Genomic DNA, 18,659 nt, shown 5'->3' with positions numbered 1-18,659 from the left:
CTCATCACTGTCAGTTTAAGTTTACTTGTGCTCTTTAGATCTTCAGTCATTTCTACACAGGGAGGAACTTAACCACTAATTATTAAGCAGTAAGCTTCAGCAGCACCCACTAAACACATGGATTACATTGAATTACACACACAAAACCACACACATCTATACACCTACATCATCATCCTCTTTAGCCTTCTGTCTTGCTTCCTCTGCTTCTGCACGAGCTCTAAATACAAAGTAAAAAACAGCTGCATTAAATACCACAGTAGAGGCCTACATTTTCCTTTTTTTTACAACCACAGAATTAAACTTACTTTCTCAGCTCTTCTTCCAGTTCTTTATTCTTCTCTTCAAGCTTTTGTTTTGCTTGTTTTACAGCCTCTAATTCACCTTGTAGTACATCCTTCTCACAGGTCAATTCATCCACCTTTGCTATTAAATCATTCTTCACTACATTCAGTGCATTTCTACACAAACATTGAAAACACATGGTTATGAGGATGACCATGGTCTCACAGTTCAGCTTCAGCCTTGGTTTATTTTTGAAGACCTACACACGTTTTACACAGAGCTGCTGTAAAGAGATACAGCTTTCTCAGAGGTCAAACCATCTCCCCCCAAATATCCAACATTCAAACACATTCACATTCTCTCTATTAAAAAAAAGTACTGATAAATCAGTTTGCTTAGAACAAATTCCTCAACAGTGCTCCAGTGGATTTGCTTCTGCACTTAAAGCTGTGTGTCTGACAGGGAGTTGCTCTCACCAGGACACAGCACTGCATTTCTTGGAGCCTTACAAGGATAAAAACAGATTTTGCTTCTTAGGTTCTTAATATCTAAAAGAAGACCAACTCAAACAGATACACCTACAAATTCAAAATACTCACACCCCCACTACTCTTAGAACTAAAATCAGATTTGTATAGTTTCAATTCTGTATCAGGATATTGAAAATATAATGAAATAACAGGAAGTCAGTATTTTTTACATATTCTCACTTACTTTGTCTCCAGCAGCTGAGTGTTTTCCAAAATAAGGTTTTCAACCTCACGCCCCATTCCTTTCCAAAGGAAACAAACACATTAAATTAGCAAATAAAATGGACGTTTTTACAACACTTATGTTTTGCCATTGTCTAAAGTCAACTGAATTTTAATTATGACAAACTTGTCAGAAGAACTGTGAGCTATTTGAAGTTTCAAGTCCAACCTACCTTCTACAATTAGCTTCTCCCTCCCCACCTTCTCCCAGTCTGACTTCAGTTAAAGCCCAAAGACATCCCTGACTAAGCACAGCCCAGTGCTGCTACTCTGTATATTTAGAAGATGTTACAGTACTAAGTCAAAAACCAAACACAGCTTATGTTGCAGAAGTATTAGACCACAAAAATTTAAGTTTAAAATGCTCAGTCTTTTATACCATGTTAGATACCAAAGTGTATCAGTTACAGACACAAGACATGCTGAATATAGTTCAGATTGTGAAAGCCCTGCAGATTTCCCCAGAGCAAATGATACCTTACCAAAGAAATTATGGTCTTTAAAGCCCATGCATTCCATGTAGAGCAAAAACAAGAACAAGAAACATTTCATGTGAGGTGTAGTATGAGAGAGGAGCAATAAGAGATTTAGGCTTAGGAAGTAAGAGCAAACTAAAACAAAGCCACCACCAAAAATCTGAAGTGGGATGTGATGTGATTAGAAGCAGGATTTATATATATAGAAGACTGATGCTGAAGAATTTAAGTTTGTCACAACCATTTCCACTGGTTAAACCTCTTATTAAAAAAAAATAATCAGTAACTTAATAAAAGTCTCATTTTCTGTGAAATAATTTAGAAGCACAACCCTTAGAAGAAATTCTAAGCCATTCAGAAGTTTTCAATTAATATGTTATTATGGAAGAAAGTGAACATAACTTTTCAAGTAACGACTTCAGTGTTACTTAAATTTCTGGAAAGTAATTTCTCTCCCTATTTTTAGCATATCTAATATAATTTTCAGAATTTTAAAAAAGGTAATTTCAGGAGAGAATAATTATTTTGTATCTTGTACAGCAAAATAATTACCACACAGATAACAGCAGAAATTATGTTAATTCAAGATTAACATAATGAATGAAAAAGGTATCTTAATGGTGGAGGCATTTTAAAATATTTTAGGAAAACAATCTAAGCAACTTTAGCAGTAGAAGACTTTAAAAATGTTTGGATAACAAAGAAAAAAGGTATCTATAAATAGACATGCAAGTCAAAGTTCCCTCTTTTGGCATTTCCCTCTCTGGGTTTTGGATTAAAAGTAAATGACATTTACTGAAGTAGCTTAGATCAGCCATGGTTAATTTATCAATATCTGGAGAAATCCCCTATACTGCAGCCATCAAGAGATTTTAATCAAGTTGCTATTGCTTTTTAAACATTTTCAGTATTCACAGATAAAAGAACATAGGATCACGTCCAGCAGGTTTCAGGATCTTTTATAATGCAAGAACAAAAACTAGAAAGCCAGAGTGCAACGGCAAAAAAAAAGTTACCAAGCAGGGAAAAAATGCAAAGAATGTATTTTATGAGAGCAGCAGCCAAGAATGCCTAACTGGAGAAGCAACAGATTTCAAAGATTTTTTGAAAAAAGAAGCATACACACCAGAATATTCCCCTGGGTATGCAGCCCAAGAGAAAACAGATTAGAGAATCCCAATTAACTATTTTTACACAAACTCCATATTGAAGTTTAATGCTCACTTAGAACCAGTCCAAATGCTTCAAACACACAGACTATCCTGGATGCAGGTGTGGCTTTTCAGGTTTTGGACTATGGTTGTCCTCAAAGTGAAATGACAATTCTAAAATAAAATTTTCACACCAACACATTCTGCATAACAAACGCAGGTATAACCCTAGGCTTAGTTTGCACACACTGGTGTTTCCAGCAGTAGATTTACAGAAAATAGAATAAACTCACTGACAAACCTTGAATAAGTTATAATAAAAAGTATATTATTTTTTGCCCATGAAAAACAAAGCATTCGAATCAGGACATCCTGACAATAGTTTGATTTCTTTAATCAATTTATCACAGCTGGATGTTGCTCCATGTTAATACTTCTCCAGTATCTGTATTTTTGCATGCAGAATATGTGATTAGTTGTCCCTGTGACAATGGAATGACATCCAAGAGTTTTGGATGGAGTATGACAGTAAGGATGTGGAGAGCCTCACTGCTCAGAGTGACAACAAAGAAAAACCATCTCAGACTGGAGACAGGCCCATTACTTCTAGTGAGTAATACCTGCAGAAATGTCACCTGTTTGATGCAAAATAAGTTTCTGGAGGAGCACTGAACAACCAGAAATCCAGACTGTACACAGGAGTTTTAACAGTCCTAACAACCTGTATTTTTGCAGGCTCAGAGGACAGAAGCAAACAAGCTGCTGAATGTCTGCTCACAAGCCATTTTGAAAGCACCTGGGACTGGCATGTGCATTTTATACACTCCATAATACCAGCTTTCATTATTTCAAAATGAGGTCTGAATAATTATATAGCAAAAATATCTTGCTATATTGTTTATAGAAAGATTATTCTTCTGGTAAGCTTTTTGATCTTGCTCAACTCAAAACTCAAGTTTTTTTTTCAATCAACACAGAAGTAATAGCAAGCTGCTTAGGGGAAGGAGAAATGTGGGTTTCCCCTCCCCTATCAATTAACAGTTTGATTCTCAAATTACCACCATTTCAGTTGCTGCAATTCTCTTTTAAGTTAAAATCCCTAAGGAGGTGATAAAGCCAGGCCACTACAGATCAGGCACGACCTGAATAAAACTACTTAAAACTAGTTCAAGACAAAAATCCTTCCTTGAGATAAAAATCCTTATGTAAGAGAACATACAGGGAGAAATTGAGAAGTGTCCCAAAAGATTAAGATCGTTATACAGACAGAAAGAACAAACACTTTCTTCTGCTTTTGCATTCCAATAACGACCTTAGGATGCCACTCAAACAATTTTAATGCAAATGAAGCCCGGCAATAATAATTAAGCACTTCCTAAAAAGGAAAATTGCTGTATACAGCATCTTTTAATAACCTTTCTTACCCAGTAAATCTGCACCTTCATCCACATCTCCAATTAGGCCAGAACCAGCAGATGACAGCTCTTCAAAGAGTGACTCTGTGTTTCGGTCAAATGCTTTGTTCTTGATGCCTTTGGTGGGAGTGCTGGGCAGAGAATTAAACAAGACATGAAAAAGCAGGGAGATAACACCCTCACAACAAAGAAAAGCTTTCTCTCTATTTTTTACCAGTAGTTCATTTGTTCCCTCAAACAAACCCCACAAGCTTTCAGTTGGCTTACAAGTTCTGGACTCTATTTTCAAATACTGCTTTGCCATCAAGATCCCAAACTTGAAGCAGTTGCTGATACTGAGCTGGACAGGATTTTAATAAATTAAAGCATATCAAGTTTTGGCCTATAGAAATTCAGTTGTGTCAGGACTTAGTCAGCCCAAATGCCTGAAGAACAGACAGCTCAGCTAAACTGGAAGTCATTTAATATAACAAGAATGCAAGAGAACTGAACAGTAGGAGGTCAAAATATTCCTCTGGTCAGAGAAGGGCTCCTTTCACACAGAGCTCTTACACTCAAGATTCACCATACAGGGTCATTCTACCCTTCTCATCACAAGAATGAAACAAAGACAAGAAAAAAGAAAATTCCCATACACAGCATCTTTAAGTAGCCTTTTAAAATTTGTCTTCTTCCTCAAACCACAACACACAACTTACCTGGAACCCTTATATCCACTGAGATCTTTATCCATATCCAACTCTGGAGTTGACTCAATGATTGCCTGAACTTCAGATTTTTCTTCATTTTCATTTCCCCCTGGGGCAAAGCAAGTGGTACATGTCCATAAACAAAATCATCATGACATATTAATTAGATGTAGCAGTTCTTAATCAACCACCAACTTAGGATACTTCTGTTCAAAGACTTATCAAGGTAATTAAATGAAAAGACCCACAGATTTTGATACTCTAGTGCAGACACTGGAATTTCTAAATCTCTCCCGAATTTAACACAAGTCATCCAACAGCAGTTCTTTCCTGCTATTTCTGTAATTGAAACCAAGATGTCCAACACTTCATGACTCTTTGTGTCTTTTCTACTGCCAAATAAATGTCATAAATAATTCTGATGCTGAAGAAAAAAGGACTAAAGTCACCAATAAACAACAGTCTTATCTCTGACCAATATTCTGTACTCCTCAAGATATTAAGTAAAAACCCCATTCTCATTTGTGGCACAACAAAAGAGAATTAATAAGTGATCAAATATGAGGTCCACAGTAACCCTACATTATGAAGTTAAAGCAGCTCACCAGTGCAAATATTTCTTGTCTCTTGAGCTACCTGTACTTCAATATTCTTGCTTACATCCAGCTTCTCATTTGACATCTCTGTGTCCTTTGCAAGCCCTTCAACATTTTCCTTTTGAGGAGTTTCAGCAGGCAGCACAGGAACATCTGAAGCAGCTGTGGATGCTGGAGTAGTACATTTGGAGCCTGCTTGGCTAACATCAGAGAGCTCATCCTAGAATTGCACAATTCAAAGTGTTATTAGAAGACTTGGGCATATAAACTAAGGAAGGGACAACAAAATCACTGTATTTTACTGAGAATTATGCAAATGCAAAGACAGATGAATAAAAATAGTATTTTAAGCCAGTACAGCCATCTTTCAGCCTATGGCTGTTTCAGTCCTGTTAAGGCAGTTATAGCCACATAAAAATGTCTTTATTTTTAATAGTTATGTTTGATCTCAGCTGACAATTTTAGTCACTACTTTTCTATGAAGTCTTCCAGAAAACAAGCAGTATTCTCATTCTAAGAGTCCTTCTAGCTGCACAATGAACTGTTTCATCTTCCCAAAGCTGTTATAAAATTTATGGTTTGGAATATACATGGTACTTTAAAAAGCAGTCCTGAAGCACTGTTGCAAACATGGATTTAACTGATATAAAACTGCAATAATTCATAGAATCATAATCACAGAATGGTTTGGGTTGGGAGGAACCTTAAAGATCATTTTGTTCCAACCCCCTGCTGTGGGCAGGGACACTTTCCACTAGACCAGGTTGCTCCAAGCCCTGTCCAAGCTGGCCTTAAACATTTCCATATTTGCAAGCACTTCACTCAGGTTTTATTCATTTTCCAGTGTGAGCTGTGAGCAGGGCTGACACTGGGAATGAGACATGGATGGAACTGCAGGAACTATTGTCCAGTCAGATTTCAGATCAACCAAGAGCATCAGCAAACAGCTCCTCCTCAGAAGCTGATTCCTGGCCACAATTTGCAGTGACACTGTGTCAACACCCACAAGTATGGCATTAATTAATTAATTAATGGACTTAATCCAGCTGCTGGACTCCAGATTGGGACCATCACTCAGAGCTGCATCAGGCATTGGGTGGGAAGGCAGAGTGGACAGAGTGACACAACCAGAGGCCACTACCTGAATATCCCAACAGCTCTTCCCTCATCTCCTTCATTCACATTTTACCTCCCATCCATGGCCAGACCCACATCAGATGTCTGATTTATGACTTAAGCAGCACATGACAGTGAACAACAGCTCACTGCAGAGAGGAAAACAAGTCTGCCTGTTTAGGCCAATACTTTCTAGCACACACCATTAGAGGAATACTGTTGGGGAAAATAAAGATGTTGAGGCTGCTGTGTGCACAATGAAGGCAGGATGGTAACTTTTAATAAAAAGTTCTTGTAGGGTTTGTTCAGGAATCAGAGCTGAAAGCAAGGTTCCTGGACAAGTCTGTGACATTTTTTAAAGAAATGTGACTGAACTTTTCAAGAACAAAACAGGTTTAGATTTTGCAAAGCACAAATTCACTGCAAGTCTTTTTGAAGAGGAAATTAAACTGAATTTTAAGGTTATTTTAGAAAAAACACAGAAGAGACCTGCATGTAGATATACACTGTCTCACTTGTACTTAGCACAAGATTACTATGAATTGTAACTTACAGATGTCTCCTTTTGGAACTTAACTAAGGTAAAAATTTTATTTGTGGGAGGACAGGGAGCAAAACATGCATTTATGTATATCAGCAAAAATGCAAATGCTTCCTATGGTAACATCTCCACATTGAATTTGCAAGCCCTAGAAACAAAGAAACAGCTCTAACTGCCTATCAATTACTGACAGCTCTCATTGTTTTATAGTAAACTGCAGAATAACCAATTATTAATATTTGATTTCCTGTCAAAAGTATTCAGAAATACAGACACCTCGAAAGGAATAAGAGAAAAGGAAAACCCACTCTGCAATTTACCCAATTGCCTTTTGAATGGGTGAAGTTGAGGCACTGGCTAATGGTTCATACTCCAGTGAGCAGATACAGAAAGGAGGAAGTGGTGCCCCTTACCAAGGGCATCCAGAGCTCACACAAATGAGGAATAAAACCCCAGCAGAGCTGCTGGCTCTGTTTAAACATTTCTACATCTTTGTATTCCAAGAGCATCCACTAACTGATGCAGCACAAACTGATCACTGACTTTCACACACAAAGCTCAAGGAACATAGCTTGATAGCACAAGTGAAAACAGGGAATAGAATGGTCTTTTCCCTAAGGGAATTTCAAATCACCCCATCTATTTTATATTTCTGACTTCATTATCTATGGTATTTTTTTTTTAGCTTACTCTTGGAAACCACACAGATTAAACAGTTACGAATGTTTGTTCTAGAACTAAAGAAAAGCAAAAGCAATTTCATTAAGTGACACTGAATTAATCAGAATATCTCAAAGCCTAAACATTTGAAAGTCAGTGCTGTGTTGACTTAGCAAAATTGGCTTTTTTGGTCATGTTGCCAAAAGACTTTTCCTGAAATAAAAGAAAAAATAGTTTAAAAATTCAATTATTATATCTGAAGGAGTAACTCATCTGCAATATTGTGCAGGAATGAGTAGAAAAAAATGACTGGTACAAAATTGTGTGTCATCTTACAATGATATCCAGCAATGTCACTATTGCACAAGCTACAGAATACCCAGTTTTCATCTCTGCCACCTCCTCTTTGTGATACTTTTGGAGGAAACACTGATCATTAATGAAAGGTTCAGGCATGAATGGAAAACAGATGCTAGAAAGTAGCAGAATCTTGTTTGTGCCTTGCACTGGATGTTAAAAATATTGGGAAGAAAAAAAATAGAGAAAAAAGTTTCAAATGCTGCTTTTGACTTCAATATGTTCAAATGGCTTCTGACTTCAATATTATTCAACAGGTTCACTTCAGAAGCACTTTACATTCACAGCTACAAAGTAAAGATGTTGCTTTGGACTCAGTGAATTTATTCTGAACAAACAGATTTGAATAACTACAGTTGGTGCTATTTTGTGAGTTCTCCTTGTAGCAGTGCATTATTTTTATAAGAATTATACCAAGGAGCCTATTTTGACAATATGGATTAGCCAATTTTCTGAGGGGAAAGATGGAATCAGAAGCTTCCCTTTCCATCTCATCTCCACCTACTCTTAGTCATAACTTGTATTTATTGTACATAAGCTGTATTTCAGTCAGCTTTCCTAAAATCTGCCCATTTAGTGATGTTAACAGCATAAGACAAAGGGAATTGGACATACTCAAGATCCAATCTCCTGATTAGCACCCTTTATAAGTGACAAATTTTTAGAAGCAACTCACACTGTCACTTTGATACCCCTATAATTAACCACTAGTTACTCTTCCCATTATTTCCCTATGACCTCCATGATAAATAAATGGATTCCTATTACCTCCAAATAGATTTTATAGTTCTGATCAGTTAATATTCCCCTGCTAGACAGGTGTTAAGTTCACTTAAGAGGAAACTATTCTCAGCTGTGTGCCTTTCCAGAAATAACAGTACATCCACAGGCTTCCAAAAAAACCTCATCAAGAAATACATGTAGGGAGGATTTACACATTCTGGAGTTCTTCACCCTGCAGATCCTCCTCCTGCTGTGCTGTGAGTACACCCTAGACTGCCAGACCCATCACACCCCAACACCACTCCCTCCATTCCTCCACTTCTGCACATTGTTTTATTCCACCTTCTCACAGCTGGAACATAGAACAAGTGCAGGAATTACAGCCAAGCCACAACTAAGGGAAGTCATGATCACAGACTAATTTAGGACATTCTCAGCTCTGTGGTCTACCTGCACCATACACCTGGGAGAAGGCAGAGGCTGCATGAAGAGCACTGCCTGTGTAGCAACCAAAGCTTTCCTTCTAAAGCAGCATTAATAAAGCTAATAATTAGACAGTTCCCACTACCTAGTAACATATTGTGGAGAAACAAGTTGGGACCTTCAGAAAGAGTCCTTAGTCAGAAAGAAAAGACCCACTGCTGAGAATAAGAGGAGAACTAGCCTGTATTACCACTCATTTGGAAAATGGCCCCAGAACTTTGTTTCTCGTACTAAGAAAGTTCCCTCAAAGCTCACTGGAGTAACCAACACACTTGGCTTATACAGACATGTTTTGGGGTTTACCTCCTCTCTTGCAATTTGGTTTGGGGTTTTTTTTCCCATCCTCCCAAAGATCTACCAGCTGTTATGGGAGTTTTTCCTGCCACACAAGGCAGCCAGGCTGTGCTCACCTTGAGGCTGGTGTGGGACCGTGGCTGGCTCAGCTCAGGGAATTTCCAGTGCTCTGCTGCAGGTGTTTCTGCCACGTCCCTCTGAGCCTCGGGTGTGAGCAGAGCATCTCCTGCAGGTAATGGGAAGATGCCCAGGGATATTGGACGCTCCTTCCTGTTGGAAAGACAAGCAGGGTTCATCAGGCATCTCAGATATCCCACAGTTGATTTTCCTGCAGACCTTTGAAATCAGCAGGGAAGTGGTGAAATTCCAGGTTCAAACATCCAGACACTGCTCCATTAAATTCACAGTGCTGCACACCCAGACTGTGCCACAGCACCCAATAATTCCTCATTTCACAATTGCCAAGTCAATTCCACGGCTTTAAATAGCAGTTATTGATTTATGCTGCAGCTAATCTATGGCAAACAAAAGTTTTATAGAAATAAAACACCAGCAGAAGTATAAGACAAAAGCGTTTTCTTATTTCAGACTGAAAACAGTTTTCAGCAGCCACTATTAAAAATACTATTTTGCACCTTTTTCTCCAAGATATAACCACATAATTTCTTCAACAGCAAGCAACTAAATCATCAACTGAAGCATTTGCAAAATTGTAAACAGTAAGCCTCTTCTCAAATCATAGGGTATTTTATTCCTGAAGATCACAGAAATTACATGGATTTGTGTAAGAGAAAAGAACTGGGTCAGGGAATTACCAATGTTACAACTGGCTCTGCTAAAAATTGTCTAAGTTTACCCAAGATCAGTTCAACACTCTACTTCACCCTAAAGCTGCACAAAAGCTTGTACCAGCAAAGCAAATAATTTCATCCCAAATTTTTACTTCTTCACTTTTTCCACTTCCCTATGGCAAATAGCATTTGGAAATTCCAAAGGTTTATGTAGTAACCCTTAAAAGAAACAAAAAATCCCCAGGTCAGTAGTGTGCTAAGTGAACAAAAGGATTTATTCTTCCTGCTTCATTTGTCTCTGCTAGCAAGAGACAAAACCATTGTGTGCAATGCCATTCATAGGATGCTGTGGCCAGCTCTGAAAAGGAAAAATATCAGCCAGGCCTAGAACTGAGATAAGCAAAGTGTTTGTTCAGGCAGAACAATGTAATGCAAAAAAAAAGTGATTGTAATCAACTAGCACAGCTTTAAGTATAGTAGAGCAGAAGATAAAAGTGTGCAGAAGTGATGGCATAGTTTTCACGTTTTAGCATTATAAAAAGTCAAGTCACAACCACACGTGCTTTCTTTCACAAGGCCCTTCACAAATTAAACATAACCCAGGCAGAATTAGTATCTGCATACAAAATACATGCAAATAAATATATGGCAGGGAATGCTAAAAAGCAAAAGCTAAGCATTTTTGACATATTTTCGATTTTGTTTTTTCACTTTGAAGAAAAATTAGTGAAGAGGGGATTTTATTTACCAATCAGTAAACTGTACTTGGTAAATTTTACATTGTCAAAATCACAATGTTCAAACAGCAAACAGTGCTAATTGGCATGAACCTTTCCAGTCCAGGTATACAAAGATGCTCCTTTGCCCCTAATTCTTATACTGGAGCTATCTTGGCCTTTCAGAAATATTATTCCAAATTAAATGATTAATTGTGAAGTAGCTTAGCACAACAAAGCAGGCAGCAAAGTGAGAAAAGTAAAATCAGTCTGGGTTACAAAATTCAAACCATCAGATAATGTTCCAGCATCTGCAAGTGCTGGAATGAGAAACCCCCCAGTGGATCCCGAGGATTGCCACTATTGTAACAGGTCCTGCTTTGCTTTAGAGTTCCCACAACTCTCAGGCATGTGGGGAACAAAAGACAGGCCACAGAAACTGAGATTCTGTCAAAAGAGGGCTGAGACCATTTCATTGGATAAGAAATGCAGGAACAAAAAGGAGGAAAAGCTGCCCAGAGGCTGCCAGGGCTGCACCATGGGGCAGAGGGTCCAGCACATCTTCCTGCAGGACAGGACTGCACAAAGCTGATCTGCTCTGCAATCCTCAAAGACAGGATATGAAATGGGTACCAAAACAGCTCACATATGGCATCTTTTTTTTTTTTTTTCAGATTAGTTCAAAAGAAATTTTATAACAAACGTATTTTGATGTGTTAGAACAGAGGTCAGGTGCATTGCAAGGCTGGACAGTAAATGAAGTTTGCAAAAGAGGCTAATTTTGGAAATTCATCTTATTATGTGAGTGTCTGCATTAAAAGAAATTATCCAATTAGACTGAAGCAATTTCAATTTATTTCACTGCTTTTTAAGTAGAAAGCAAAGAACCTCTTCTGCTTCCCCAGTGCCCAAAAAATATCTGAAAATGCCACAGTGAGCAGAATGGAAACATGTATTTGAAAAGCCTAAACTAATATTCTGAAGTGATGCACTGAAGCATTTACAGGAACCTTTAGGAACTTTTAGATACTCAGTTCTAAAATCTGACTAGTGTTAAAAAACAAACAATTCTTCTACAATTAGATTCCTTCATCCTATATTTTTGTTTCTTCTTTTAATAATAACGACTAAGAAAATTAATCCTGATTTGTGTAATTCCTAAAGCAAATTAGAAAGGCAGGAAAAAGCCTAGCTTCCCCAAACCCCTCAAATCCATTAAATACTCCAGGGGAGAAAAAGCACATTATAAAAAAAAGTCTACTACTTAAACCATCTGATTGTTTAAGATGTAAAAATATCTTATAAGTTACTAAATACTGGGCTCTGTTTTGGTTTAGTTTGGTTTTAGAGTTGGGAAATATTTGTCCTGGGTTTGTATTTCCCCCCATTTTAAACAAACATAGCCTTCCTAACTAGGTGAATCGACAGAGTTTCACTTGAAATTTATTTTATTTCTTCATATCTAAATATTAATTCAAGTTTTTTTATAAGCTGCTGGCATAAATTGGTATTTCTTTCATCTATTGATTGCCTTTAACCTTTGGAACAACACTTCTGTGCTCACAGACCCAAGTTAAAAGCAGAGTACCATAGTACCATACATGCCACATGCACCAAGAATTAAGGAGGAAAAAGTCACACAACTGTTCAGAGAACACTAATTTCCAGCATTTTTCCCATTTAAAATAAAATCCACTATTAAATTTATAACCACAGGTAAAACAAGTTTTCAGGCCAGAAAGCTGCATTTTAAAACTTTCCCAGCTGTAATTACAGTGTTAAACCATGTCAAGACTACTTTTGGCCACAATATTCTAATGCATTTCTGTCTGCTACTGCTCCAGGCACGTAGGACAAACCTGGGGGGGGACTGGGGACAGACAGCTGGCAACTTGCCATACAAGTACAGAAACAGAGGAGAGGGTAACATTTGGCTGAACAATAGTGAATAGGCTTTAAGAGCTCTAATGCTTAAATAATGAAAGATTTTTTTTTCCTCCACCAACCAATAATCAGATTTTTTGAAAATAACATGATCGACTAATTACTGTGGTTTTAATACCAATTAACTGATCTTGCATAAGCCTTTTGAGTAAAACAGGTGCAGTTTCATAGGACAAAGCCTCGGGCTGCATACATTTATGCTACACAAGATCAGCCAAGTACCTGACAATACACTGAACGTGAGCTTTATCTCTGACATTAACATTGCAGCTTTTGCAGCAGGTTACAATAAACTGATGTTAAGATGTGCACAGAAGATCCATAAATGACCTTTAATAAAAGGCAATGAACAAAATAGATTGTATCTCTGTACAATCATAGACACGTTCACAACAAAACCTGACATTTACACGTAATTTATTTCTCTAATTTGTCGCTGTTGGAGAAAGCAGGAGAACAGAAAGCAGAGGAGCAGCGAGAGCACACGAGGAGGGGGTTCAGTGGTTCAGAGTACCTGAGGATCCTTGGCAGGTTCTGTGTCAAGGCTGGCACCCCAGTGGAAATGGAAAAGTGCACGAGCAGCAGGACAGAGAGCGACACCAGGATGGCAGAGTTAATGACCACCGCCCCGCCAACGAAGCCAAACACAAACAGCAGCATGCAGCCCGGATTCATGGCGCTGCGCTGGCATGGTGGAACGCCGACTCCGAGAAGGCTACGCAGGGGCCAAGGGGGGATCTTTGTAGGCAAAGTCTGTCATTCAGCCGCCACCACAAAAACAATGCCATCAGCAGCAGCAGCAGCAGCAGCAGCAGCAGCGCGTTCCGCTCTTCTGCAGCGGCTCCAAAGCAATGACATCACCGCCCTCCTCCCCCTCGCCGCTCCTCACAGCATCGATGCAGTAGCGCAGAGGCTCCGGCAGCCCCTGAGTGCTTGTCCCTCCTTGCACGCAGGGTTCACAGGTTCCAAAGCTCCCAAATCTGCATAATCTATTCCCAGCCAGCCCTGGGGAACAGCGGCTTCCACGCACGCACCTCCATTGCTCCGCACACAAAGACGCAGCCAGAGCGCGGCCGTACCGGGACAGCCGCTCACATTTCCCCGCCTGCCCCAACACAAACACCCCAAAAGGCCGAAATTGTTTAAGGCTCGTTAATTTACCAAGTATATCTCGGTAGCACAACAGCAAAAGCCTCTTTCTACGGATTTCTACGCTGTTCTTTCACCGCATTCTAATCATACAACAAATCTTTCTGATTCAGCCGAACCGTTGTTGTAGGATTAAAGAACAAAGTCTTGCAAACACAAATGAATGGAATTTTTTTCTCATTTCAGGGTGAGAGAGCAATAAATAGCTTACCTAATTCTACTGTGTGTTGTGGATTCTAGTTGATCACCCCCTGTTAGCTGATGAAGTTTGGTTCTTTCCAAGTGCTCCATATAATTGTGTATCATCTGTTTAAAAGGACAGAAAGAGCAAGAAATTTTTAGTAAAATTTACTCGCACTACAACTGCATAGTTCTTGACCAATATATTCTCCCCCTGTAATGCTAAATAGTAAAAGCATTTAGAGACATTAAAGAAACAAAGAAGGAAGCAAAATTATACAGTGTGTAAAACCACAAACCAGAAGAGAAGCCCATAATAAATTTAAAATATTGGAGAATTTCCTTGTACATTCATGCACAGGAAATACCCTAAGGGTAAAGAAAGTGCATGCAATATTTCAAACATGAGTTTGGAAAAGAAGTGCCATGTTCAAATCTATTTTGGAATCTGAAACCTCTATGTCCAGCAGATATTAGCATTTTTTATATGATACATAATAGGCACTATAGGCCTAATTACAAAGTACTGTGAAGGTCAGACAATATGCCCCTCAAATATTAAACACTGAATCCACAGGCTAGTGATGAGATTATTTCTGTAGGCAGAAATATGAAGTCCCTATTTCTTCTCCTTTTTTCTTCTAAAATACAAATAAGGTTTCTATATTTTCTACGAGGGAAGTTTGGTTTTAAATTATCTAGACTGACATCTCATTAAAAGGACAGAGTAGTTGTGGATTTTTAGCACTCAAGATGAGCTCTGCTTGTTCTCTATTTCTCACAAGAGACAAGTACAGACCAACATGGTATTCCTGCAGTCATGACTTATTTAACGAGCCCCTACTGCCATGGCCAGAGGATGCTGCTGTCAGCCTGGAACTGATCCAGGACATGCATGGGGAGAAGGACCAGGTATCACTGCATCATTCCAAGGGCTTCATTTGGACACACATCTCTGAACTTTAAACTGGGAAAGCCTCAGGAGATACCCATGTGCAGTTTGGTATTTTTAATACTTCTAACATTCACATTCACAGATGAATAGGGCTCTAGGAACAATAAAGGAAATAAAAATCACTGGTCTACTGAAGAAGAATTTAATGTACTTTTTTTCTGCTGAGACATATTCAGGTCACATCTTAGCAGCTTCCTCTAGGAAAAACAAACAAACAACTATTCCTTAAAACTGTAATTTCTTTACTATTCTACTCAGAGTATACAAACACTTCAGAATAGTGATTCTACCAGGCATTTGTACAACTGGTTTATATAATCTTTTCTTTTAGGGGCAGCTGCACACATGACTACTGAACTCAGCAGGACCTGGAAACCTACATTTACGTGTTACTCTCAAGACAGCTTTCATGCATCTGAGTTTGACCTTCAGATGCCATCAACCTCAGCTAGTGCCAGCTTCTCCTCAAATGCTGCTTGCCAACATTAGCTACATAGGAATAAATATTCTTAGTTTCAGATTTTTTCTTATCAAACAAACTGGCTTAAGACATCCTGACCGATGGATATTCTATAAATCAGTAAATTATGTTAAGTGCTGTTTACACAGAGATGTTGGTTTTACCAGTATTCACCTGAACTAATAAATATAATTCAAATCAGAACAAAAATATCATGCTATTTTCAGAGGAACATTATATAATATACTTGGACTGCTGTCAAAAGCTTACAACATTTATCCTCCAACAAAACGCAGTGTTTCACCAGGCCATCCCATTTGTTTTCTGATTTTTAATGCTTGCTCACACAGAGGCAAACAAAAGGACTGAAAGCTCCACCTCCAACTATCCACATTTGTTTTTTTCCATTTTAACCAAGCAGCCAGAACTAGGTGTTCCAATCGTTCCTTTGCACAGTTTTACACAAATTTATTATAATGCAGATAGTTTAGAAATTCTAGGTGGGGTGGTTGGAGTCGTACCCCAAGACTGCATAACTTTAAAATGTACATTGGACCATTCTGTATCCTGTTCATGTATTCCCTTATCATGAGAGGAAGATATTGCTGACCTGCCTACAAACACTCTCATTTGCAGCACACCATTTGGTCTCTCAAAGTAAAATTTTAAATAGAACAACTATTGTGTTTTCAGCCAGTGAGCAGAAGATGAATGTCTAGTACCTCTCCAGGGAACTGCTAACACATGGGAAGAAAGAATAGGGTCAGGAAAACCCACACAACTTTCATGTTTTGCAAAGGACACGGTTTTAACCTACTCTCTTCCCTCCTCTCAGTCTGTTCTTTTGTTTCTGAAATGTCTCATCACATTTATTACCCACAGAGGCTGGAGGGCAGGTCAATTTAAAGGACTGTTCAGTTTATATTGTTCTGCAGCTAATAATAAAATAAGCAAATCTGTAGATCACATACTTCAGCACAATGCATAAAAGCTACAGGAACCCAAAAATAACATGGGAAAACAAAATGTGCAGTGCAGCATGGTAACTTAAGATTAATAACTTAAGATTAATAAGATCATAAGGTTCTATGTGCATGTGCAGTTCAGCACAGCAATTTCTCCACAGATTCAGGCTATATGTGCCTGTGGTGCCCAAAAAATCAGAACAGTGGTACCACCATGGAAAGCCCACTCTGCCTCAACCCAGGGTTCCAAGGATAAAAGATGACAATACTGGAATAGTGTCCACAAGGAAAAGAGTTCCTCACCTTCCCTCCCCATGGCATTGGGAGCTCCACAGCTGGTGCTGCAGAGTCATAAGAAATGGTATGTGAATTCCCAACTTCCACAAACTTGAAGGATAAAGTAATATGTACTGCAGCTTCTTGGGAAGTAAGCCCACTCTAACTGCTCATTTGCAATAAAACTTTGAAGACTCACTCCAAATCCACTGGGATTTGAACCAGATGACATTCAAAAATCCTTTTAATCTAAATGACCCTCAAGCCTTGGAATATCCATGAAGTGCCATTCTGATCCAAAAACGTGTAATGAATTAATGCACTAGAATTCTGAAGGCTCAAAATCTGATTAGAAGTTCTGCTGTTTTGAGATTATTCAGCTGTTGAAATAAAAAGGTTTTAATATTACTGACTTAAAAATAGACTTAAATGGATTGAATTGCTCTCCACTTAGCACAATTTTTACTGAAGCTATGCTGGAGGAGAGATGATAAATAATTGACTATGTCTACCCATCTTCTCTTCAATACAAGCTGCAGTCAACATTTAATCATCCATAACCTTTCACTACAGACAATTTGCTCTGCTGCCCATGAAGTCCACAAGTATTTTGAATGCAATCAGTTGTTCTAAGGAACACATATCACACTTCAGCATTGTTGTAATTAAACACATTGCTCAATTACCATTAGCTGAGGGGATTAAAGATAAACTCAGAACTAGGAAGAATTACTTTAGTTAACAGCATTTCACAGTTTAGGTGCTAATGATTTTAAGGCACATGTACAAACCAACTACAACATGCTTCTGAACACATTACAGCGTGAAGGTGAAATCCACTCCCTTTGAATGCAATGTCTTTCCACCTCATAAAAATACTCAGATTGGTTTCCTCATATGGCATGTGACAAGTTTTACAGCTGCAGAAGTGTTACAAGGTTTTTCTACATCTTAAATTTCAGCACTCAGTAAAAGACAATGAACATCCTGGCACTCATTTCAATTTCTACCCTTACAAATACAACCACTCCCAGTGTATACAAGCCTGGCATTTGTCACAAACAAATGTGGATATGCCATGCTGGGGATATTATTACCTGCACCTTTGCCTTAACCAGGTTGAGAGCATCTCCTTTATACCTTCCTTGCTCTTTCACTCCTCCTCCCTTTTTGTGTCACTGCTTTAGCTCCCCCGGCCAGGTTTTAGTAATTCTTTGGCTGTCAGACCAGGCTCAGTGCTACAGCCCTCACTGCTTATCCTGCAGATCCAATCAGGCTGGGCACAAGCAGCTCCTCCCTTTGGGAATGTGCACCCAACTGTGTGTATATAGATCTCTCTGTCCCACATAACCTAGCTTTATTGAGGTAATAGATATTTCTACGATTTCCTTGATTCAGTATCAAAGTCCTAAACATGCTTCCATGTAAGTACCTTTTTTCCTTTCAGGGTTTGTGGTGAGTTTCTCACCCAAGTAAAAGCACCATTCCCACTGGAGAGCTTGATGCATCTTTATCCACAAGCAAGATGGTGTTGCTGGCAGATACATTAGTATGTAAAGATGTTAAATCCAGGTTTTATAAATCAAGCTGTTAATGCTCAGCATAAGGCTTTAGAAAAACTATTTGCTTGAACTGATATCCAAAGTCTAATCTCACAGACAATGTGACAGCTGCCCATGCTTAGC

At 38.6% G+C, this 18,659-nt stretch overlaps 1 protein-coding gene across 9 annotated transcripts in view; it reads right to left on the bottom strand.

Moving 5' to 3' along the window:
• SPAG9 (sperm associated antigen 9) overlaps positions 1-18,659 on the bottom strand; it is a 61,810-nt gene that overhangs the window by 22,130 nt on the left and 21,021 nt on the right. For 3 of the 9 annotated variants that reach the window (XM_088176615.1, XM_088176617.1, XM_088176616.1), the window contains exons 4-12: positions 14,350-14,444; positions 9,655-9,808; positions 5,374-5,584; positions 4,778-4,877; positions 4,089-4,210; positions 1,520-1,534; positions 1,000-1,057; positions 309-461; positions 169-220 (exon numbers count right to left, since the gene is read on the bottom strand). In XM_088176615.1, coding sequence (XP_088032741.1) covers positions 169-220; positions 309-461; positions 1,000-1,057; positions 1,520-1,534; positions 4,089-4,210; positions 4,778-4,877; positions 5,374-5,584; positions 9,655-9,808; positions 14,350-14,444 — 960 coding nt within the window. Of the gene's footprint in view, positions 1-168; positions 221-308; positions 462-999; positions 1,058-1,519; positions 1,535-4,088; positions 4,211-4,777; positions 4,878-5,373; positions 5,585-9,654; positions 9,809-13,503; positions 13,853-14,349; positions 14,445-18,659 lie in introns of those variants that run through there. The other 6 variants (XM_088176619.1, XM_088176620.1, XM_014878164.2 and 3 more) reach the window with 3 other exon arrangements.

This window comes from Sturnus vulgaris, chromosome 20, assembly GCF_052056855.1.
Source record: "Sturnus vulgaris isolate bStuVul1 chromosome 20, bStuVul1.hap1, whole genome shotgun sequence".
Classification (NCBI taxonomy): domain Eukaryota; kingdom Metazoa; phylum Chordata; class Aves; order Passeriformes; family Sturnidae; genus Sturnus; species Sturnus vulgaris.
The sequence above is the reverse complement of the archived record's forward strand: the minus strand, read 5'-3'. Positions and strand labels throughout refer to the sequence as shown.